This window comes from Ambystoma mexicanum, chromosome 6p (assembly GCF_040938575.1).
Source record: "Ambystoma mexicanum isolate Mex_15411 chromosome 6p, UKY_AmexF1_1, whole genome shotgun sequence".
Lineage (NCBI taxonomy): Eukaryota > Metazoa > Chordata > Amphibia > Caudata > Ambystomatidae > Ambystoma > Ambystoma mexicanum.
This window is the reverse complement of record NC_090935.1, coordinates 962,529,534-962,550,880: the sequence shown is the minus strand read 5'-3', so window position 1 is coordinate 962,550,880 and position 21,347 is coordinate 962,529,534. Positions and strand designations below refer to the sequence as shown.

Sequence of the window (21,347 nt, the reverse complement as noted above, 5' to 3'; positions counted from 1 at the left end):
TCCAAGACAGTGGCGCCCCCTGTGTGAGGGCAGAGAGGGGGGACACTCCTCGCTTATAGACAGCCCACCCCATACAGGTAATCAAATACACACTGTGACTCGAGTGGGTGATGACCTTTGCAGGCACCCTTTTCAAAATATAGAATGTTTAAGATGAGTGTGTTCAAGAGCTGTACTAGACAGTTTGCTGCTTATGAATGATGATGTGCCCGAATTAAGCGCGTTGGCGTTGTAGTGTAATTCCCCACAGACACTCGGGCAGGCCGCCCCTCCCACACTTGCCCCGCAGCGTTCAGTGTTTGGGCTTTTCTAATGCAACGCCTTTCTCTATAAACACCTTCCAGGCTTTTCGTGTGGCGCGCCCCCCTTGGCAGCATGCCACCTGAACCCCTATTATGGCGCGGGGAATGTTTGATTGACGAGAACGGCCACGCGCGCACGGCCACGCATGAGTCAATGCTCTTGGGAGGCGGCGGAGTTCCTAGATAGGGGCCCTCGCCCTGCCCCCGCCCCTGCTTGACCGTGGGGGGAAGGGGGGGGGGGTTGGCGTAGGGGGCGAATGCAGTGTTTCCCTGTGCTTATCTTGGCACTGCCATGCGGCTGCACTGCCTCCTCAGCGAGTCCGGGCTCCAGTGAAATTCCTGTGCGTCGCTCCCAGATTACAACTATGCACTCGTGTGCTTTCGTAGGGGGGTGGGGGAGTCAGTGGGGGCAGATGCGGAGGCCGCCGGGCTGCACGTTTCCAATAGCATTACGTGAACGAATAGCGAGCCAGCTGCAGGCCAGGGAGCCTTGTGGAACTTTCTAAAAGTGCCAGGATCCTTAAAACTCATCCCTCCTCCTGCTTTCCCTCCAGACGCAGGAACGCCAGGGGGAGATGCGAGAGTGCCTGTGCGCTGCCGCTCTTCCCAGCCCAGTCCCATGCGCTCTCTTTAGGAGGACGCGTTACCTGTAGATTTTTATTAGAAAAATCGTCCTTTTTTGGACTTTATTTTATTTTTGGGTTCTAAGTATTTATGTGAGGCACTTGTGTGGGGGTTCTTTTTGATTAGTGTGTTTTTTCTCTGCGTGTGTGTGATAGAAGCGTGGAGATGGGGTTCGCATGTTGTGGCCTCAGGCCGGCACAGCTGCACGCGTGTCTCTTCTTAGCTTGCCTTTGGCAAGTGGACAGCCAGCAGCAGCAGCACCGCCCGCCTCCCCCGGCGGCATGGAGGCAAAGGCTCCAGTGGGAGAGCAACGGCCGAGTCTACAGTCTCCTGAGCCTGGGCTCCGAGTACAAGCCTCCTAGGAGGAGAGAGCAGGCTTCTGGGGCCCTCCCGAACCCCATCGTCCTGCTCAGCAGCAACAGGAGCTCACCCGCCGCCTCTGGTACCCCAGAGAATCCTGTGGCACCCGGATCTCGGCCCCCTTCCTCTGGTAGCCGGGCACAGCATCACACCACTGCATCCCAGCCCGGGGCAAGGAGACCAGACACGGGGTACTGGTTCCAAGCCGGTCACAACCATGGCAACAGCCAACGCGCCCCATCAGCCGCGGACCAAGGCGGTGAGCGGGCGGCTTCCTCTGCCACTCACCGTGGACTGGGGGTAACGCGGCCAGCTACGCCAGGAACCCAAGCCCATGTCTCTCAGGGAGGCAATGGGTCCAGGGAAGGCAGCCTTCCACTCAGCCACCTGCGACCAAGAGAAGATATGATGGTTGGAGATGATCCGTACAACCCGTACAAGTATTCCGAAGACAATCCCTACTACAACTACTACGACAGCTACGAGAGGCCCCGGCCCAGGCCCCGGCCCGGCTACGGAACCCGTTACTTTCAGAACGGTAAGGAATCTTGTCAAAGTCAGCACCTTTGAGATAGCGGCATATGTCTTCCATGGGGTCACCAGAGGGGTCTTGGGCACCGGGACACCATGCTTCCCCTTTACAAACCCGATCAAACTGCTACTGTGGTCCACTTCCTGAACTTGAAATACATTTAAACTACAACTCTCAGAATGCATAGAGTATTATAGGAAAGCGCAGAGCTGGAGGGGGGGGGGGACCTGGCGTGGCTAGTGGCCTGGTGGCACGAGCCCTCTCGTGACCTGAGCTTGTGTTGCATAGGGCCTTACTCATTGGCGTTGTTGAGCGCTGTGAAAGGTGACTTTGCACTGCCAAGAAACACCCTGATTCTCAGAGCGGCAGAACGTGTCACTTTGCACTGACTTTGCACTGGTGCACTGGTGCAAAGTCACTGCAAACATAAACTTTGCACCGCTCGGTGAATTGGTGTTTCCTGGCAGTTGGACCGCGCTAAATATTTCAGGAATTCGGCCATTAGTCTCTAATTAAACGTTCCTGTGCAGCATCGTTTAAGATTAAAAGTCATTCAGTATATTTGGATACTAATGATGTTCGTGTGATCAGAAGTAAAGCGTGTCAGCTCCATTTATCGAATGTAGAGAAAGCCTTTGTTGTCAGCGCTGCCATCACGCGCAGTATGAATGCAATGAGTGCTGACGCCAGGAAAGTACCTCAGGAATAGTCCTGAGGAGCCCGGGCAGACCGTACCATGAGTTGACGTCTGCGTGGCGCTTTAGGGTTCGCCTTGAATTGCAGCCGATGGCAGCGATGTGGGGAGAAACATTCAAGGGGCGTTTTTTTGTTTGTTTTGCAGGGCTCCCCGACCTGGTCCCAGATCCTTACTACATTCAAGCTTCGATATATGTCCAGAAGGCGTCGATGTACAACCTGAGGTGCGCTGCGGAGGAGAACTGCCTCGCCAGGTAGGTACCACGCCCCTGATGAGACTGTCTCTTCATGCATGCCGTCACCGTTGGCCCTTGGGCACCGAGGCGCTGTGCAGAGAGCATGTATATAACACATCCGTAATTAAGAATCAATGTGCAGCCCATGGCATAAAGGGACTTCCCCTACAAACAGCGCAGCGCGTAAGTACAACCTTGCTCGATACGCCAAATTCACCAACAACGCAAACTTCCCTGCGCACATACAGCACGGGACATGCAAGCACGGCAAACAACCCGGTCACACGCGCCACGCGCCGGTTGCAAGGTGCAGAGAATGTGTCAGTGTGAGGGGGAAAGCTGGGAGGTCCAGTGAACGCGGCTGGCCTGCAGTTCCTACATTCCCTTAAGATAGTAGACCCTGCCCCTCCCTCCCCCCTCCAAGCGCCCAATGAGCCTGCTGCTAGCACTTCATTCCCCACCAGGGGGAACCGCTGGCGCGAAGTCACTGGCATAAAACGCATGTCCATCGGGGCTGCCACCGTTTTTTCGGGTGCCCCGGGCAAGACGTTTGGGGGCGGCCCCTTCCTTCCACCCACACCACTCTCCCAGTAGCTCTCCCCCACTCGCCCCGACTGACCCCACTTCTTCGGCCGCACCCCCGTCCCCGAGCCCCGCTCTTGAATGTCTTTATTATCTGCGCATGCGCTTGCCTCCACTGCTCTATGACCCAGCTCATTGTTACCTAGTTTTTCCTATTTCTTTTACTCCGTGGAATGAAAGGTGGAGGCAGCACCAGACTTCCCACAGAGATCTCTTTACATCTCCAGCAGAAATGTGTCGCAATATAGGGCCTGATTCACAGAGCATGTTCCAATGGGGTTTTGCCATTATAAAACACTTCCATGAACTAGCCCCATAGAGTCTTTCCCTCGTGCCCGCTTTAAGACAGCTGCTCATGAAATTAGAATTGACAGAAGGTTCATTGCTGGCCCTTCTCTGCATCGCCTGATAACTAGACTGCAGCCGCATAAGCCACGGCACTACCGATGACCTGTCAACTATTTTATTTGGGGTACAGTTGCTTTTGCAATTCACCATGCTGGGGTCTTTACGGTCTGTCATATTAAATTGTGCTCGTTGCTTGGAAGGGGCAGGACCTATTGATGTCAGCAGGAGTCAGCACTCTACCCACACGCTGCTTGCAGCCAATACGTAGTGTCGAAGCTGTCTGTCCTCTTCTTGCTAATACATTTTATCCATCACCAGTGATTTTTGGATACCGAGGTTTGAGCCTCATTACTCCATCTTCTCGGGTTGAGTATGTAGTTGTGGGTTTGTATTCTCCTTGGTCTGGGCGGACTTGTCACAGTAGGGCTGGTTTCACAGGGTCTTCACCGTGATGGGCCGCGGGTAGCGGTTGAAGGGGTTTGCAATGGTGGCAGTGAGTCTTCTGATCAGAGGGTTCAGGTTCTGATCCAGTAGTTGGCAGAAGTTCTTACTCAGCTTCGCTAGATGTTCGTCCAACCCCACGATGTCCAGTTCTCTGTGAAAGGCAGCTATCCTTGTGAAGATTGGATCTCCAGACGATATACGCAGGGCCTTGTTCTGGACTATCTGAAGACTCTTCTGGCGTCGCTCATGGCAGGTCATCCATGCTGGGGAGGCATACGTCAGGGTAGGTCTGATGATCGCCTTCTAGCCGTTGATCTTTGTCCGGAGGGGCATGGTCTTGGTCTTTAGGAGTGGGTACAGCGCTGCCATCTTTCCTGTTGCCTTCTGCCGAGTATTCTCGATATGGCTTCCCCACTTGAGTTTGCTATCCAGGGTCACACCGAGATAGCGGCTGGTAGCATGAAAACTGTTTGGGGCTTTGCTCTTATATGTACGAGCCAGGCTACACGTCATTGCGCGACTCGCCTGCCCCTCCCTAAATGCGCAGGCCACCTCTGCGAATTAGAAGACTTGCTCATTTGTTTAACAAGGGCACCATTTTGCGCTGCTCAGAGATGTAGTGATGTGCATCTCCCCTTCAGATGGATCGACTTCATACAAGAGAGGCTCATCCAGCCCTGCTTTATTTATTGATTTATTTATATTGCATGCTGGAACTTGTAGTGCTGGATTCACAAAGGGACGATAAAAGACACACATGCCCAGATGAGTGTCCTCTGGAAGACAAATGACAGCTGAGTAACAGCATTCTAATACGCATTCATGCTGGTAATGTTGACGACTGCACGCTCTTCCCCACTTATACTGTATCACTATTTCACTTACACCCCAATTTCTGAATAATATGAGGGACCTGACTATAGGTATCTAAAAATAGTAAAACCTTATTTTGGGTGTCGGAAGTATGTAAATCATGAGGTATGGAGGAGACATCTTTGAAAAGTGTAAAAACGGGGTTTACTCTGTGGCCCTGATTCATGGAATTATTTGCGTGTAAAACGGGGATTCGCGTGCTATTCTGCCCGCAAGTCCCCATTTTACAGGGAAATAATTCCACGAATCAGGGCCTGTGTCTCCAAGTGGTTTGGTCGAAGGTGCAGCTCAGGCCGCCAGTGCGTGTCTTTGCATGTTGTAGCCCCCCCTCGCCCCTCCATGAAGCAGATGTGCCATTCCAGCGCTCAGGGGGCAAAATTGAACAGTATTGGGGGGCCCGTTACCGATTACTCCCGCCCCCCTTGATGAAATGGCCCACCGCCGCTGTGGCTTGCTGTAGCCCTCCGCCGATGGAAGAGTCGCGTCTTGTAAACGCGCGGCTCAAAACAAAGAGGCACGGTGAAAAAAGTGCACGAGAGGCCGGCGCAAGGCCCTGCCAGATGTGCTGGCGGTGGCTTGGGCCGGGACATTTTGTACCAATTTCACCCCGCTCATGGTCCAGACTCAATGTGCTTGTTAATTGAAAAAAGTTGTGTCCCAGTCAAACCGTGATCTGGGCCCAACATGAACGGTAAACAAGTGCTTTCCATCCTCTGTCCGACCTCTGAGAAGGGGCGGGGTTCAGCAGAGGCTTTCAAGTTCCCTGCGCGTCTACCTTTTTAATAATCCCGCGTCGGCCCAGTGGAGCGTGTCTCTGGCCCCGTTTCTGCAAAGCTCGCATTCAACTTTAAAACAATCTTCTCTCCTCGACTGTCCATTCTTTAAACAGCACTTAACCCTGTCACTAGGTACTTTTATTTCTGCAGATTGGGGAGTTGTAGCACAGAGAGATGGCATGATTTGCCTTGCAGTACACTGTCTGGTTAATGGGGTGATGCCGGGATTCAGAGAAGACACTTGGCCGCATCTTCTTCCCTTGTCTTTCGGGCACAGCGATGGCTCTGCTGCCACTGCTTCCACCCCCACCCGCCCTCCCTTATGGCCTAGACTCGGATCTCTCCACTTGGTATTCTTTTCCGGTTACACTTTGAAGATACATTTTACAGCCTTGTTTTCTGCCCTCCCAGTTTCCACTGTTTCTATTTGGCGAATGTATTAGTTCTTCAAGCTGCACACCCCTCTGATTCCCTTCCTGTGCGTCTCTGTGTTTCAACTTCGGTAGAGAAGGAACATGCCAGAGAAGCACATTTTTAGGCCATGTCCTGTCCTGTCCTGAAACTGATTCAAACAAATGCATGTGGAGCTGAAACACAGCGTTGCTTTACATGGAGTCCTGGGTGTTACCCACTTCCGTGAATACTTCCTAGCCAGGTGGACTTTGGCACTTCATCCAAGCAGGTCACCCCCAGAGAAAAGGAACCTCGTGTTTGCAATAAACCCAAGACATAATCTATGATTGCAACTATGCATAAGCAAAAGATTCATGTCAGGCTGGAAGTACTTACTTCTGAATGCATTTCCTAGGCCAGAATCCAGTAGGTCTGAAAGGCCCCGTTGTCCTCAGGTCTGATATTCATGTTTTTGCCACACTAGCCAAAGTGACCCTTTGGCACCCATTTATCTAACCAACGGACCACAGCTGGCCTCAGATTGCTAGAAGAGACCTAGGAAGCGCTCTCGTGTTGCCGTCCCCTAGAACAAACTCTCGTCCACCTCAAACCTGGTTCTAGGTTAAAGGTTCGAAAACAAAAGGCTCAAATGCCTTTTTTTCGACACCAAAAGGTGTTCTCCCTCAACCCCCTGTTTTCTCGTTTAAAAAAACTTGTTTTCAAATACCAAACAAAAAAATATATAAATAAATAAATAAATAAAAATTGACCCTTTTATTTTCGATCCTTTTGGTTTCGATCAAAAGAGCATTCTACCCTTTTGATTCGAAACTTTGACCGGACATCCTCAAGCCTCACCTGATTGGCTGGTGTCTGATGGGTGGGATCTGCGGTTGAACAAGGGAAACGGCGAACTGTTGACAAGAAACCTTTTGAAGGTGAAGCTCGTTTGAACAATCTCGGTTGGGTTCGAGGACCCAGTAAAGTGCATCACTGTGCAGCCTCTGGACCTCTGGACGAAAATGCCTAGTAAAATCCAGGTGCAGTCGCTCTCAAAGCAAGATCACGATTCCCTTATTCCAGAACAATAGATATGTAGGTCCAAGAAATTAATGGCCTGGAAATCCCATTCAATGGTGAAATTGATGTGTGCGTTCGTTGGTTAAGCCACAGGTGAAATGCTGTCAAGGCTTCTTTGCTTCCATCCCAAATCAGAAGGACATCGTCGATGTACCGCCGCCAGATTTTGATGTGATCTCTATACAGCCTCGGGCAGCACTTATCTGAGTTACTTGTGTCACCTACTTCGTATACTCATATGTGCTTGTCACTAGGGTACTCATCCTCTACATCCCGATGAGAGTGCACAACTGCACTTCCCTATGTTTTTATTGAAATCTGTCCGGTATCGCTTTCGTGCTTAGTGAAAGTTTGTAATAATTTGAGACACTGGTTTTTGAGATTGAAATAAATATGTCCAAAAACGGACAGAACAGTCTGTGTGACCACATTTAACCCTGTAAGTAATCTTATCAAGACCACCATCAACAAACTCTGGCATCTCATCAAGAATGAAGGGAGTCTCTCCAAAAAACCTCTTTTCGCCTTCAAGAAAAATAAAAACGTCAGGGACACTTTAGTGCACACCTTCCTTGAACCAGCTAAAACAGAACCCACGCTTTGGAACCTACCACCTGTCATTGGACATTACAGCTGCGGCCACTGCGTAGCTTGTAGATACACCAATACCAGCAAAACCTTCAGCCACAAAAACTTCAAATGGACAATGAGGAATCACACAAATTGCGAGAGCAAGTACGTCATTTATGTCATCAGATGCCCATGTGATCTCATATACATTGGCAAAACAATAAGGCCCGTGAAACAAAGGATCAATGAGCACAGATCCTGCCTCAAAAACTCCGTTCAAGACAAGCCTTTGGTTGAGCATTTTGCCAAAAAAGGACACACACATGAACAGTTCACATTGACCATCCTCCAGCAACTAACCCCGCATAAACGAGGAGGAGATATTAATCTCGCTCTCACCAGACTGGAGCAGAAATGGGTCCACAGACTGGACACTAAAGAATGGACTCAATATTACAGTAGAATGGAAACACTTCTGGGACTAGTCCCCTCTCTCGTATAAGGTTTTGTCACACTCCTGCCCAGATCAATCATCCCTGCCAGCCACCTACTTCCCCTAGACTTGGTGCCCCATAGAGTCATTGGGGAGTTGTTGATCCTGCATACCAATGCCACTCGTACCCCGTCTATCCATATCTAGAATCATGACTAGTACCCCCAGTGTGGGACCCTAATACCTCCTTTTTACCAACCACACACCACTTTGGTCTCTTGCCAACAATAGGTTTTCACAAATGTACAGAAAATATCCAACAAAAAATGGTTTTATGCGCCCAAATTGTTCACACACTTTGGCAGCAAGAATCTGTGGTGTTTTACTGTTTTACTGTTTCTGCAAAATATGGACGTGAATATACTTGTGTTAGAAACAGGCACGTGCATGTTCAGTTTGCTTTGGTGTTTTTTCCCAGAATGACATATATATAGATATATATAGAGAAAACTAGAAGTTATTGCTTGTGGCATCACTGTCCTCCTACTACACGTGACCACAGTGTCATGTTGATTTACACGAGCCCCTTACTAGCGGGCTTGCTCGCCTCTCTCACCTATTGCCTGGGCTTTCCCAGGGACTACCTTTCCCATAATGCATCCCAGTGTAGTTCCTTTATTCTATTCCACACTGGATGCATACACCCCAGACACGGGATGGCTCCCGTTGAGTGACAGTACCTAGAAGCCTATCATAGGGTGCATACGACACCTCCACGAGTCCACCACACACCCCCACTGGGATTGGCCCAGTACATGGGGGCGTGTCCACCCTTCCAGTAATATCTGCTGATTCACGGCAGGCAGCCATTTCCATCGCCGCCGTGAACCCAGCAAGAACTAAAAGAATGCGAACCAGGTAAGCCATGTCCCGGCTGGCCCCAGAGCCCCATGAGTCCTGTACATTACAAGACTGTTGCACTTTTGACACGTCTTGTTTCACCAACTGTACCTCTCGTCACCATTTTGCTCTGATAGGGATATACGTTTGTGTTTCCCCTTCTCTAGATCAATGGCTAATCATAAGCCCAGTGCCGTTTGAATCCGGTTTCCCCGGCACGGCCGATCTACACCCAGTGGTGAATCTTTTCACACCACTAGACCTAGGATTTCACCTAGGTCGGATGACAGCATACCTCCTCACTCCGGTTGGACGGTAAGCTGCGCTCTCCCATACACCACTGGTGTATTTCTCCAGCACCATTGAGCTGTTATTTATTAACCCCTAATTCATTATGTACATTTTGAGATCCTCATAGTTCTCCTCCCTCCCACAGATCTTATCCACGGACAGACTCCCCAACTAGTCTCTCCTGATGAAGCCCACCACAACTACAAGCTTCTACTAAGCCATTGTGGCCGAAACACAACTGTGTCGATCACTTGTGGCACAACTGTGAAAATACCCTTTGTTGTATGTTTCTAATTTCGTGTTGTGTACACTGTTTTTGTTTAAAATCACACCCGGGTTGAAGAACGGTCTCGGGCAGCACTTATCTGAGTTACTTGTGTCACCTACTTCGTATACTTATATGTGCTTGTCACTAGGGTACTCATCCTCTACATCCCGATGAGGGTGCAGAACTGCACTTCCATATGTTTTTATTGAAATCTGTTCGGTATCGCTTTCGTGCTTAGCGAAAGTTTGTAATAATTTAAGACACTGGTTTTTGAGATTGAAATAAATATGTCCAAAAACTGTGGATTGTTGTGAGGATCTCGCATCCTGATTATTTGTGTTATCAATAGTCTGACAACCATTACCACACGTAGATCCCAAAGCAGAAAGACAGGCAGTGATGGGGGATGTAGAGCTATTCAGCAGATTTCCCATGAATAGTCTGAGGGCTGTGCTCCGGTAACCACAGTCTCGGTTGTTCCAGTATGCACTTTTCATTGGTTCTCCAAATTTAGCTATCAATTTCCACCAGACAATTTGGCAAGTTTGGAATGGAATGACCATTGTCTTGACTGATCTTGACATGCATCAAGGGATCATTAACATTCAGTTACAGAATTTGGTGTCAAATGAGGAAATTAGTTTAGTCAGTTCTGGTACTAGGTGGTGGTTAAACAAATATGCTAAGCCCTGGACTATCCCACATTTTACTTTATCAAAAGCGGAAGAATAGACAGACTTAACCCCTAGGCACAATCGGATAAGAATGAGTTAATGCAATGCTGGTCAAATTCTAGGAAACTAATCTAATGAAGCCTATAGAGGAGGGATTAATATTTGATGGTGGTAACATCTGGAAAAAGAAATTCAAAAGGCGAGGCATGTTGAAGCTGTCTCCATCCATTTCCCACGTGAGACTATCTAGCACCGAATGTATGACTCATCCCGTACCTCAAAGTGAGCAAACCTGAGTTTGCACTAAGTCCACCAAAACGTGGTCTTCCACATACAGGTATAATTGTTCGACTCTAAAATCACAGCTACCTGTAGTTTTAATTAAAGGCTAGACATTATTTTTAGATGTGTTCCTCCCTGTCCCAGCTGAACAAAATGGTAAAGAATGTTACTAGATCTAATGCTACAAAGATGATCCCTAGATTCCTAGAGTGCCGGGATTAGGTTTAGTTGGGAGAGCGATGGTGGTCCACATTCAGATCTTTACCTACTGTATCTCCTGGTAATAATAATATTAATAACACGAGCTGGGAAGGCCGTCAGGAAAGGCCTCCGGTGCTCTTTACAGCTCAGCTGCGAGCACGAAGCATCACCGATCAGCTGAGGGCTAAATCAGCTGTGCATCTTCTCTTCGGAACATCCACGTGTTCCTCTTTGTCTGCAGCTCCAGCTCCAGCCACGTGTGCTGAAACACCACCAAAGCCAGACAAAATGGCCCCCGTTTCCATGGATGCACTAACAACTAAAAGTGCAATCAACATCTCCTTTGCGGGCCCGTGCCCCGATTCGCCGGCTCCCCCAGCCCGCCCCTCCCCTCCTACTTCATATGGAGGGGGAGAGAACCGAGAGGCAAAGCCGAGCTGGGAAGGCCGTCAGGAAAGGCCTCCGGTGCTCTTTGCAGCTCTTCGCTGCTCGTCTACCGTCTGCCCCAAACCTATGCTGCATCCGGAAGGTAAGAAGCACAACCACTGCGATCTACCTACTAATCCATGCCCTACCGCAAGGCGCTTTAAACTACGTGCCCGTACTCTGCAAGCCACCATCATATCACAGCCCATCCCCACAAGCACCCGTAATACCAGGCTATGCTCGCGTACCGTGCAACCCGCTCTATTTGCCAATAAGGCCAGACTCCTTCGCCCAACCTCTAAACCCACAGCCAATACAAGGACTGCCAATATAGTGGCCAATGAAGTTTTTGACCCCACTTACAAGTCTACTACTTCCATACTCAATATGACTCTACAGCCGCCCACCACCACTGAAAATGAGCCCCCAAGTGTAAAATCTGTGATGTGTAATTCTCCTACCACTATTTTGAATGCTACTGTGCCAATTGCTACTCCATGTGTGTCCACCACCACTAAAAATGAGCCCCCAGTGTAAAATCTGTGATGTGCAATTCTTCTACCACTATTTTGAATGCTACTGTGCCAAATGCTACTTCACATGTGCCCACCACCACTAAAAATGAGCCCCCAGTGTAAAATCTGTGATGTGCAATTCTTCTACCACTATTTTGAATGCTACTGTGCCAATTGTTACTCCATGTGTGCCCACCACCACTAAAAATGAGCCCCCAGTGCAAAATCTGTGATGTGCAATTCTTCTACCACTATTTTGAATGCCACTATGCCAAATGCTACTTCACATGTGCCCACCACCACTACAAATGAGCCCCCCAGTGTAAATTCTGTGATGTGCAATTCTTCTACCACTATTTTGAATGCTACTGTGCCAATTGCTACTCCATGTGTGTCCACCACCACTGAAAATGAGCCCCCCAGTGTAAAATCTGTGTTAGGCAAATCTTCTACCACCATTTTGAATGCTAATGGGCCAATTGCTATTCCATGTGTGTCCACCACCTCTCCCGCGCTCCCTTCCCCCCCCTAGCTGTTACACAACCCAGTCTCAAATGCGCCATGATCAATGCCAGGTCCGTTAATGCTCACGCTCTGGACATCCATGACCTCATAATCTCCCATGATCTTGATCTGCTCATGATCTCAGAAACCTGGCTACATGAAGCCTCCGGTCCTGCACTCTCCCTTGCACTACCTCCGGCCTACTCCATCACGAGACAAGATCGCCTCTCTAAAGGTGGAGGTGTAGCAATCATTGCTAGAGATTCTCTCTCCATTAGAAAGATAGAGAAATCCCTGCACAACAACAGTGACTACCTCCAAGTCAAAATCAACCTTTCTCCCCACTGTACCATTGCTGTTCACATTGTCTATCGCCCTCCAGTCCCAATAGGCGACTTTCAAGCCTCTCTCATCCACCTCCTTTCAGACAACCTTAAAAAGAACTCTAAAGCAGTTCTCCTTGGGGACGTCAACCTAGGCCTCCTTGACTGCAAAGACTCAGCAGCTAAATCCCTTGACTCAGCCCTCAAGGCACTAGGCTACAAAAACACCAGCTTCAGCCCTACCCACACCCAGGGACGAACTCTCGACTGGATTGCACAGCACAACTGTCCACTCACCATCACTGGTAACACGCCCACCCCGTGGTCTGACCACCATATCATCACCTTCAGCATCCCCACCACCAGCCCCTCCACCCCGGCACCCCAACCCTTGCCACCCTGCCTCGCAAGAAGCTCCCGTCAGCTCACGAAGGAAAGGCTACTGCCTTTCCTCCAAGGCCCAGCCTTCAGACCTCCTCTCTCCACAGACCCAGAAATACTTGCAACAGCAAATGACAGTGCCATCAAAGGAGCCATCAACTCCATTGCCCCACTGAAACCTCGCAAATCCAAACCCACCACCCACTCCAACTCCTGGTTCACCCCAGACCTTCTCACACTCCGCAACGAGAAAAAGGTTGCACTCACACAATGGCAAACATCCCACTCGGACAAAGATAAGATGATCTTCAAAGCCCTCTCTACCAAATACAAAAACGCAATCACCCAAGAAAAGGCTAAATCCTTCGAATCCATAATCTCTGAGGCCCAATCTAGCACTAAAGAAATCTTTGCTATCTTCGGGGAGCTAGAGACGCCCACTCCCGCCCCCCTGAATTTCACCAAAGACAAAGACTGGTGCGATGAAATACAAACTGCCATGCAAGCCAAAGTGAACCTCCTCCAAAAGAAAATATTAGCCACTAAACAAGCCATGCCTAACACACACATCCCTGTCCCCCCGCCAGCCTCCGACCCCCCCCAACCTTTCTCTTACAAACCCATACAGCAAAAAGACATCATCAACATAATGAGGAATATCAAACCCTCTAACTGTAAAGGTGATGCATGCCCAGCTACCCTCATCAAGGACTGCACTGAAGCACTAGCTCCTTTCCTGACAGCCTTTGTCAATCCTTCCCTTTGCCACGGGGAAAGTCCCTGCCTCCCTCAAGAAAGCCTGGGTCTGCCCTCTATTAAAAAAACAAACTCTTGATCCCACCTCCCCTAACAACTATAGACCCATCACCACTGTCCCATTTCTCCTCAAAATACTGGACAAAGCAGCCTATCTGCAGGTTCAGCATTTCATTGAAGAGAATAAACTCTTAGGTCTCCGACAATCTGGCTTCCGCTCCAAACACGGGACTGAAACCGCGCTACTTGACTTGAAAAACCAGATGGACGATGCCAGAGACATGGGCAAACCAGCACTTCTCCTACATCTCGACCTATCAGCGGCCTTCGACCTCGTAGACCATGACGTCCTATGCCACCACCTCTCTGCCACCGCTAAATTCTCCCCTGAGGCCACAGCATGGATCACGTCCTTCCTACAAGACAGAACCATGCAAGTATTCTCTGACTTAGCCTCCGCCTCACCCACCATCATCCTCTGTGGTGTGCCCCAAGGCTCCTGCCTCTCCCCCACTCTCTACAACATCTTCACACGACCCCTCTTCCTCATCCTCGACGCCATGGGCATCTCCTACACAAACTACGCTGACGATACCCAGATCCTCCTCACCCTCACTGGCAACTATGACACTTACTCACTGACCCTCAACAACCTCTACAAAACCATCCAAGCCTGGATGGCAGACAATGGACTATGCCTCAACTCCGACAAGACCGAACACCTACTGGTAGGCTCCCCCGACACGCTAAAAAATCTAGCCTCCCAATTCAGTCATTTCACCATTGACTCCATTAAAATACCTGTCTCCGACTCGGTCAAAACTCTTGGTGTCTATTTGGATTCCAACATCTCCATGGACAGACAAGTCAACGCAATAGCCTCCTCAGCTGCGTACCACGCCAAACTGATCAACGCAGTCAGACCCTTCCTCTCCAAAGAGAATTGCACAAACATAGCCAGAGCAATCACCGGCTCCAGGCTAGATTACTGCAATGTACTCTTTCTAGGAACTTCCAACAAAAACCTGGAAAGGCTACAAATCATACAGAACAATGCCCTCCACTCTGCCCAAGGTATCACGAAAAGAGAACACATCTCTGAGGCCAGAAAACTAGCCCACTGGCTACCAATAAGGGAAAGAATCATCTTCAAAGCTCTGACACTGACCCACAAGTGCATCCACCTCACCGCACGGTCTACCTCTCACAAAGAATCCATCCCGTCTCCTCCACAAGGCCAACCAGGTCACCATATACCAACATGCTCTGTGTGCCACTAGTAAAAAGAGCCAGAGCTGGAGGATCCAGCTTCCCTTATCTCGCACCATCACACTGGAATGCCCTACCTCCCACAATCCGAGGTGAGCCCTCCCTCATTGCCTTCCGGAAAGCTATGAAAACCATCCTCTTCACATAAGGTCTCACGCAGCACCATGTTTGCCAATAAACTGCCTGTAATGTAATAACCAAAGATGCATGAGCTGTAATGACTAATCTGTAGCAATTATAATGTGCCAACGACTGCTACCAATCCTGTACCCCCTGTAACTAAGTTCCTGCAAATAACAGCGCCACAATGCCCCTGGGCTATCTGTGCGCTATATAAATATAAATAAATAAATAAATAAATAAATAAATAAATAAATAAAATAGATGGGCTTTTGTGTATCCCCCTGTAGTTTGAGCCTTAATAATATTTCATTATTACTGAACTTTTAGAGCAGCACTTGTTGATTCAGCCGATCTATAATTCTGTCAGGCTTGCATGTACCTGTATTGAATTTCTGTAGTGAGTGTCTGCATATTCGTCGGCCATTATGGAAACCCGACTGAATGTCAAACATCTGCATGTGGACATTGGTAATAATTGATTTTAGATGTCCATTGATCTTAGTGTTAACTTGCTTAGGGGTGCTGGCAGAATTTAGCCACGCCAAGCTTTCCCAAACATGTGTGTACGCGGAAGACTGATATATACACGTTCTTCATCTTCCACGTCTGAGAAAGAGGCACCATCTTAGCCTCCATTAGAGAGACGACTGAATAGCGGTTAAACTGTGGAAAGCTATGTTTTCAGGGCCCAACGAAAAGGAGAGGTGATCCTCCAGCCCCCTTAAGCACCGAGGAACAGAGTTCAACAGAGAAGCAGCTGCCAAAGAAAACGAACGGCCCCCCACACAGGCTCGCCTAAACCGAGGCACGACCACTCTCAAGGATGTTGCTAAACAAGATTCCCGCTCGGAAGATAGGGGTGAAATTGAGCCTGAATAAACCACGAGCACGCCCATAGAAGGCACAGTGAACTAGACCTAAAACTTTAAAGTCAATGCGCTTTGCCACTGGAAGCAAGTGCAATTTGGCCAGAATCGGTGTGGCAGAGCTCAGCCGGGATGGGGGACCAAAAATGTCATTTCCCATTTTCTAGGCTAGGTACAGGGAAAACATGGTTGTTTATTCAAAATGTAAACAATGTTTCGTGTAATATGAGTGGAAAATGAGAGAACAGCTATTACCATAACTATTTTTTAAATCAGACAACTGATGCTGAGTCCCAACAATTTAACTCCCACCCTACAGATTAATCTCCAGAAAAATACAATGTAGGTACATTTTGTTAAACAAGCAGTTATGAAAGCCATACAGCAAACATGTTTGCAGCTCTCCGAAGATCCCTAATCTGTGCTCCACACCCCAGTAGGAGGTATCAAGTCCTTGCAGAAGTTCAGAACCTTGGAAAAGGCATTTATCAATAACTTTAGGCTTCTCTACACTAAACAAAACCCTTATGCCGATGGGCCTGGGGAATCGGGGTCAGGGGGCCTGACTGCGTATTCACGCCCCTCGGCTCGGGTTCTTTACTCTGATTCTGGGGAGGACGTGTACGCTGCAGAGAAACACACAGGCAGTGAGGATCTGCCTTGATTTCCTTGACTTCTGCCACAGCATGTGAGGAGTCTACTGTGATCTCTGTGGTGGGAGTATGTACACTGCAGTGATCTGCATGTGGGACCGCCATTGCAAACATGGTGGCGGTTATTGCAGTGTTGAGTCCAACAGATCGTGCTTGATTGTTTGGGGTGGGGGGGAAACGGGCACACTCTGCTGGTTTCATGTTGGAACATGGCACTCTGAATTCTGCTTTTCTCCAGACTGTCCGCAGAGGGGCGAGGAGGGTAATCCCACATCAGGCAGTGACCCCTCGTTCACCCGCCGTAGGTGTGGAAAGAATCTTTCGACAGTTTTTACCCACGCCTGCTGCATTCCACGTGAGGGTGTCAATCTGACTTAAAAAGCCTCTATTATTAAGTGCACACTCAAATGCCACCATAGTTAACATCGGTTGTTAATTACACACTCAGTGACAACTTGAAAAATGTAGAAAAATTGAATTGGAGCTCATTTCTTCTCTAAAACGTTTTGCAAGAAGCCAGAAGCCCGTAAAGTCCAATCTGCACAAAGTTCCATATTATTAGTTAAAAACACAGCTTAAAAGCAAAGGAACTTTTTTCTAAAAATCCGCATTTGGAAAAACATCAAGCAGGCAGTACATAAGATGTACTGGAACGCTGCAAGACAGAAATAACAGGCCCTAGGCAAGACCAGGGATAATATGCATGTCCAACTGTGGGCAGTTTCTGTGGCCATTAGACCACTTTATTGTATGCATCATTTTGATGTTTCCTTTTAACGCATCAAGGAACACATTTATCCCAATAGGCATGTTCCTTCATTCTGATTCTGTCATGACTCTTTCCAACATGACTGTTTCCTCTTCATGTTTTGTCCATTCTTCCCTCATGCCTGTTCTCCTATTGTTTGCACATCATGTTTAGGTTTGCCTGGGGTGCCTGGGGTGGATGTATTTGTAATAAACATTAAAAAAAGAGCTCTGGCATGTCAGAAAAGCAGTCACTGATGCTAGTAGAACGTGCAGTCGTATCGCTTGATTGTGTGGGTATCCTTCCATAATAGAGTCACGTGATGAAGTGAAAAGGCAGCCACTTCCTCCTGCCTTTTATGAACGAGACAACATTTCTGAAGCCTTCTCAACTGTCCTTCGGCCACCTACCCCACCATCCTTTCTTATTAGGGCTAGAGAGATCCCTGTTTCTTCTGTCGTCTGCCATCCTTCCCACCGAGCCAACTGCATTATGGGACACAGAGTAATGTGAGACATGTCTACTGAGGGATGGTGCATTATGGGACATGGAGACATGTGGTATAGGTCTACTGAGGGAGGCAGAGTGCATTTTGTAATGAGCCAGCTCTTGTGTTAGGATCTTTGATTGGTCATCAGTGGATGGAATAGTTTCACAGTTCAGGTCTCGAAAGTCCATGTCATTTCACCCAAGACGTAATCAATAATCTGTGTTATTTGGCCTACACAAAATAAAATAAAACGAAATCTCCCACAGTGAACATTAGTCGTGTAGTGCAATACCTGGAACGATATTATAATATGTTCTTTTCATGAACACAGCTCTCATAATGCACTGTACTGGTCTAATCAAGCACCTGAATCGGACTATGACATTTTCGGCAGCATAGCCACCAGTCTGTGCTCCTTGTCTAATGCAATTTTGAGCACTGCATTCACCACAATGCATCATGCTGGCTAATGGAAGTCTTGGAACTGGAATATGCACAAACAACATTCTTGAGATATTGATGCCGGGAAATGGGTGAACTTTTCATAAAACATTGTTTTGGTCCATTGTAAGGCCTGGAACCTGAATGTGAACTTTTTAGCCTCATGGAGTGGTAACATTCATCTACCTTTAAGAAGTATTAGAATAAACATCCGTAAACCTGTCCGGGATCCTTAAAAAGATTCAGAACATGTAATGTTAGGGCTGGGCCTCTGTCCGCAGTTAGGCAGAGTTCTTTCTCGATCATGCACTGCTTTGTGATGGAGTCTTTCCTTTCCTTTCTAATGCTATTTCTTCTCACAGATGCCCACACTGTATTCATTGATGTTTGTATTTCTCACTTTTATATCCCTGTAGTTCAGCATACAGGTCAGACGTTCGCGACTATGATCACCGAATGCTGCTCAGATTCCCTCAGCGTGTGAAGAACCAAGGCACCGCAGATTTTCTACCGAGCCGACCACGATATTCCTGGGAATGGCACAGCTGTCACCAGTAAGTAGGAAGATACCTATGGAGGAAGCATGTGCTTATTTTATGTTACAACACGTGAAAGTAGCATAAGCCATTTGAGTCAGAAATGTCACAGCACCACCCAGTGACCATTACTGGAAGTTCACCTCCAGTTCAGAGCCACGTGACCAAAACACTGTGGGTGTGTAAATTAGCCTTAATACAAGCCTTTAGCTCCAGAAAATTGTCTCTGTCTTACAAAATAGTGATCTGTTGTACATAGCGTCCTAAGACAGCCAAGGCTTCAGACAACTGCATACTCGTTTCACCCTTAATTGGGATCATCAGTATATATTGGTGGCAATTATTTTTTCATATAACAAATATGAAATATTTTTAAATACTTTAAAGGCATGACACCAGTTCTGATGGCAACATGTGTACATTTGTGGACACATACCCACAATCGCATACACATACAGTAAATTGATGTTGTGGTCAGCCTGAACTACATAAAGGAAACATTATTTCAAAAGGTTTAGTGAACAGTTGATTACATATGGTTGTGGAACGCATGAACCTTTAAACCTAGAAGCTTCTAATGACTCATTTGGATCACTCTTTGGTGTAACAGTTTTTATCTGTGTTGCAGAAAATCTGGCAATTTCCCCAAAAACTTTTGAGCTAATAAACAAAAATGCAAGAAATTCCTATGGTTTTAAGAACACTATTTAGCAATTTTCATATAAAATAATTAGAGTTCTCAAACAAATTTCTGAACCATCCATCAAGATATTTGAATTCAATTTGGGCCAATATATTTTCCGATCATTAAATAATATGGCTTGTGGTTGCAAACAACCTTTATATTAGTTAAGCCTTTTTTAGGATTTCTGAAAAAGTAGGAATCAGTGAAAGAGGTTTCTTAGGACTTCTTTGGTCTACTAGTCCTTGTAAATATTTTAAAGATAAGAATCAGGGAAAGGGATCCAGGAGTTTAACGTTGCAACGTGTTTTTAGGATTTTTCAAAAAGTTACAATTTATTAAACACTTTTGTTGTGTTATTTATGAAGTTGAATTGTTGAATTGTTCATTAACAAATCCCACTGTTCTCCAGTTCATTTAAAAATACAATGAATTAATACAATACTTTAAAAACGGTAGCTACTTATCAAATACTTCTAAAATAAGTTATGGCTACTTAAAATAATCGAACCCATTGGTAAATAACTCTAAATCCCTTTTTAGTTATTTGTTTAAAACTTTGCATTTTTGCAGCCATTTGATGTCCAAAACGCCACTCATTGTTTAAAAAAAGATGTAAGCTTTTTTGCATAGTTCCAATTGTTAGCTTAAAATTAAATAACTTTTGAGGATGTATTTTCAAATGTTCTAATGAGTAAATAAATATAAAGGACATTTTAACATTTGAAAGAATACGTTTTTAGCCGTAGGCCAATTTTTTGCAATAATGTCAAAATATCTCCCAAAATTGCATTTGCACCAGTATGAAATGTTTGTATTGAGGTCCCTGGTTGTTAAACAGTTTAAAGTTGCATGTAGAAGACTTTCCAAATCATGTGTTAATAATTGAATTTGCCTTTTTTAAAACTACTACATAAAATTCCGATCTGTCTAATTAATAATTCCACCTATTAAACAAATATAAATGATTTCTTTTAGAACTACTAAAGTTTCTCAAGTCTAAAGAATTTAAAAATTGCCATTGGGCTGCTAAGATTGTACTTATTCCAGTAGAAAGGGAACCCGGCTTTAGGGGAATGTAGAGCATATAGTGAGACAACCGCTAGTTTATTTGTACATGTGTTTACTAGTATGGTCCGCAACCTCATCATCTTGCCATATTTTTTAGATCCTTGCAACCTAACGATTTATGAAAAAGAATACAACTCCAGATTTCTTCCACCCATCCTCTATGCAATTATTAACTACATTCTGGGCCCCAATCATTTTGTAGTTTCATGCACTCCCCCTTGTTGAGATGTGTTTCTTGTAGAAAGGCCACATGTGGCCTACTTGATTTAAAAATATTGTGTTTTTTAAATTTCTTTTAAAAAACCTATTTTGGCTGTTGACATTCATAGATAATGCTTTAAGGCCCAGGACCAACATACATGCACAATCAATAAGCCAGTGATACATATACATAGGAAAGAGACAATAAGAGTATTATTTGAACCCACATGATCTTAAAAAAAAAACATGGAATCAAAAATAGAATAAAAACTGTTTTGTACAATGAGTAGTTCAATAATAATATAAAACAAAAATATAATTTGCATACATTAACTAATGATCATTGCTAACAACCAGCAGTAGGAAATGACATATATAACCAGGCCGATTTCTTTACTCTTGCCCATCGCCCCACTACTGGCTGCGAATTGCAAACAAGTAATATAGGTGTGTCAACATGATAAGCTCTAACAGAATTGCAAAGAACAGAGGTACTT

The 21,347-nt window shown here is 46.6% G+C and overlaps 1 protein-coding gene across 1 annotated transcript in view; it reads left to right on the top strand.

Annotated features, from left to right (window-relative positions):
• Nucleotides 1–741: 741 nt before the first annotated feature.
• LOX (lysyl oxidase) overlaps nucleotides 742–21,347 on the top strand; it is a 150,380-nt gene continuing 129,774 nt past the window's right edge. Inside the window, exons 1-3 of the mRNA XM_069625567.1 lie at nucleotides 742–1,824; nucleotides 2,660–2,768; nucleotides 18,777–18,914. Of these exons, the coding sequence (XP_069481668.1) occupies nucleotides 1,092–1,824; nucleotides 2,660–2,768; nucleotides 18,777–18,914 (980 nt within the window). The 5' untranslated portion in view covers nucleotides 742–1,091. The remainder of the gene's footprint in view (nucleotides 1,825–2,659; nucleotides 2,769–18,776; nucleotides 18,915–21,347) is intronic.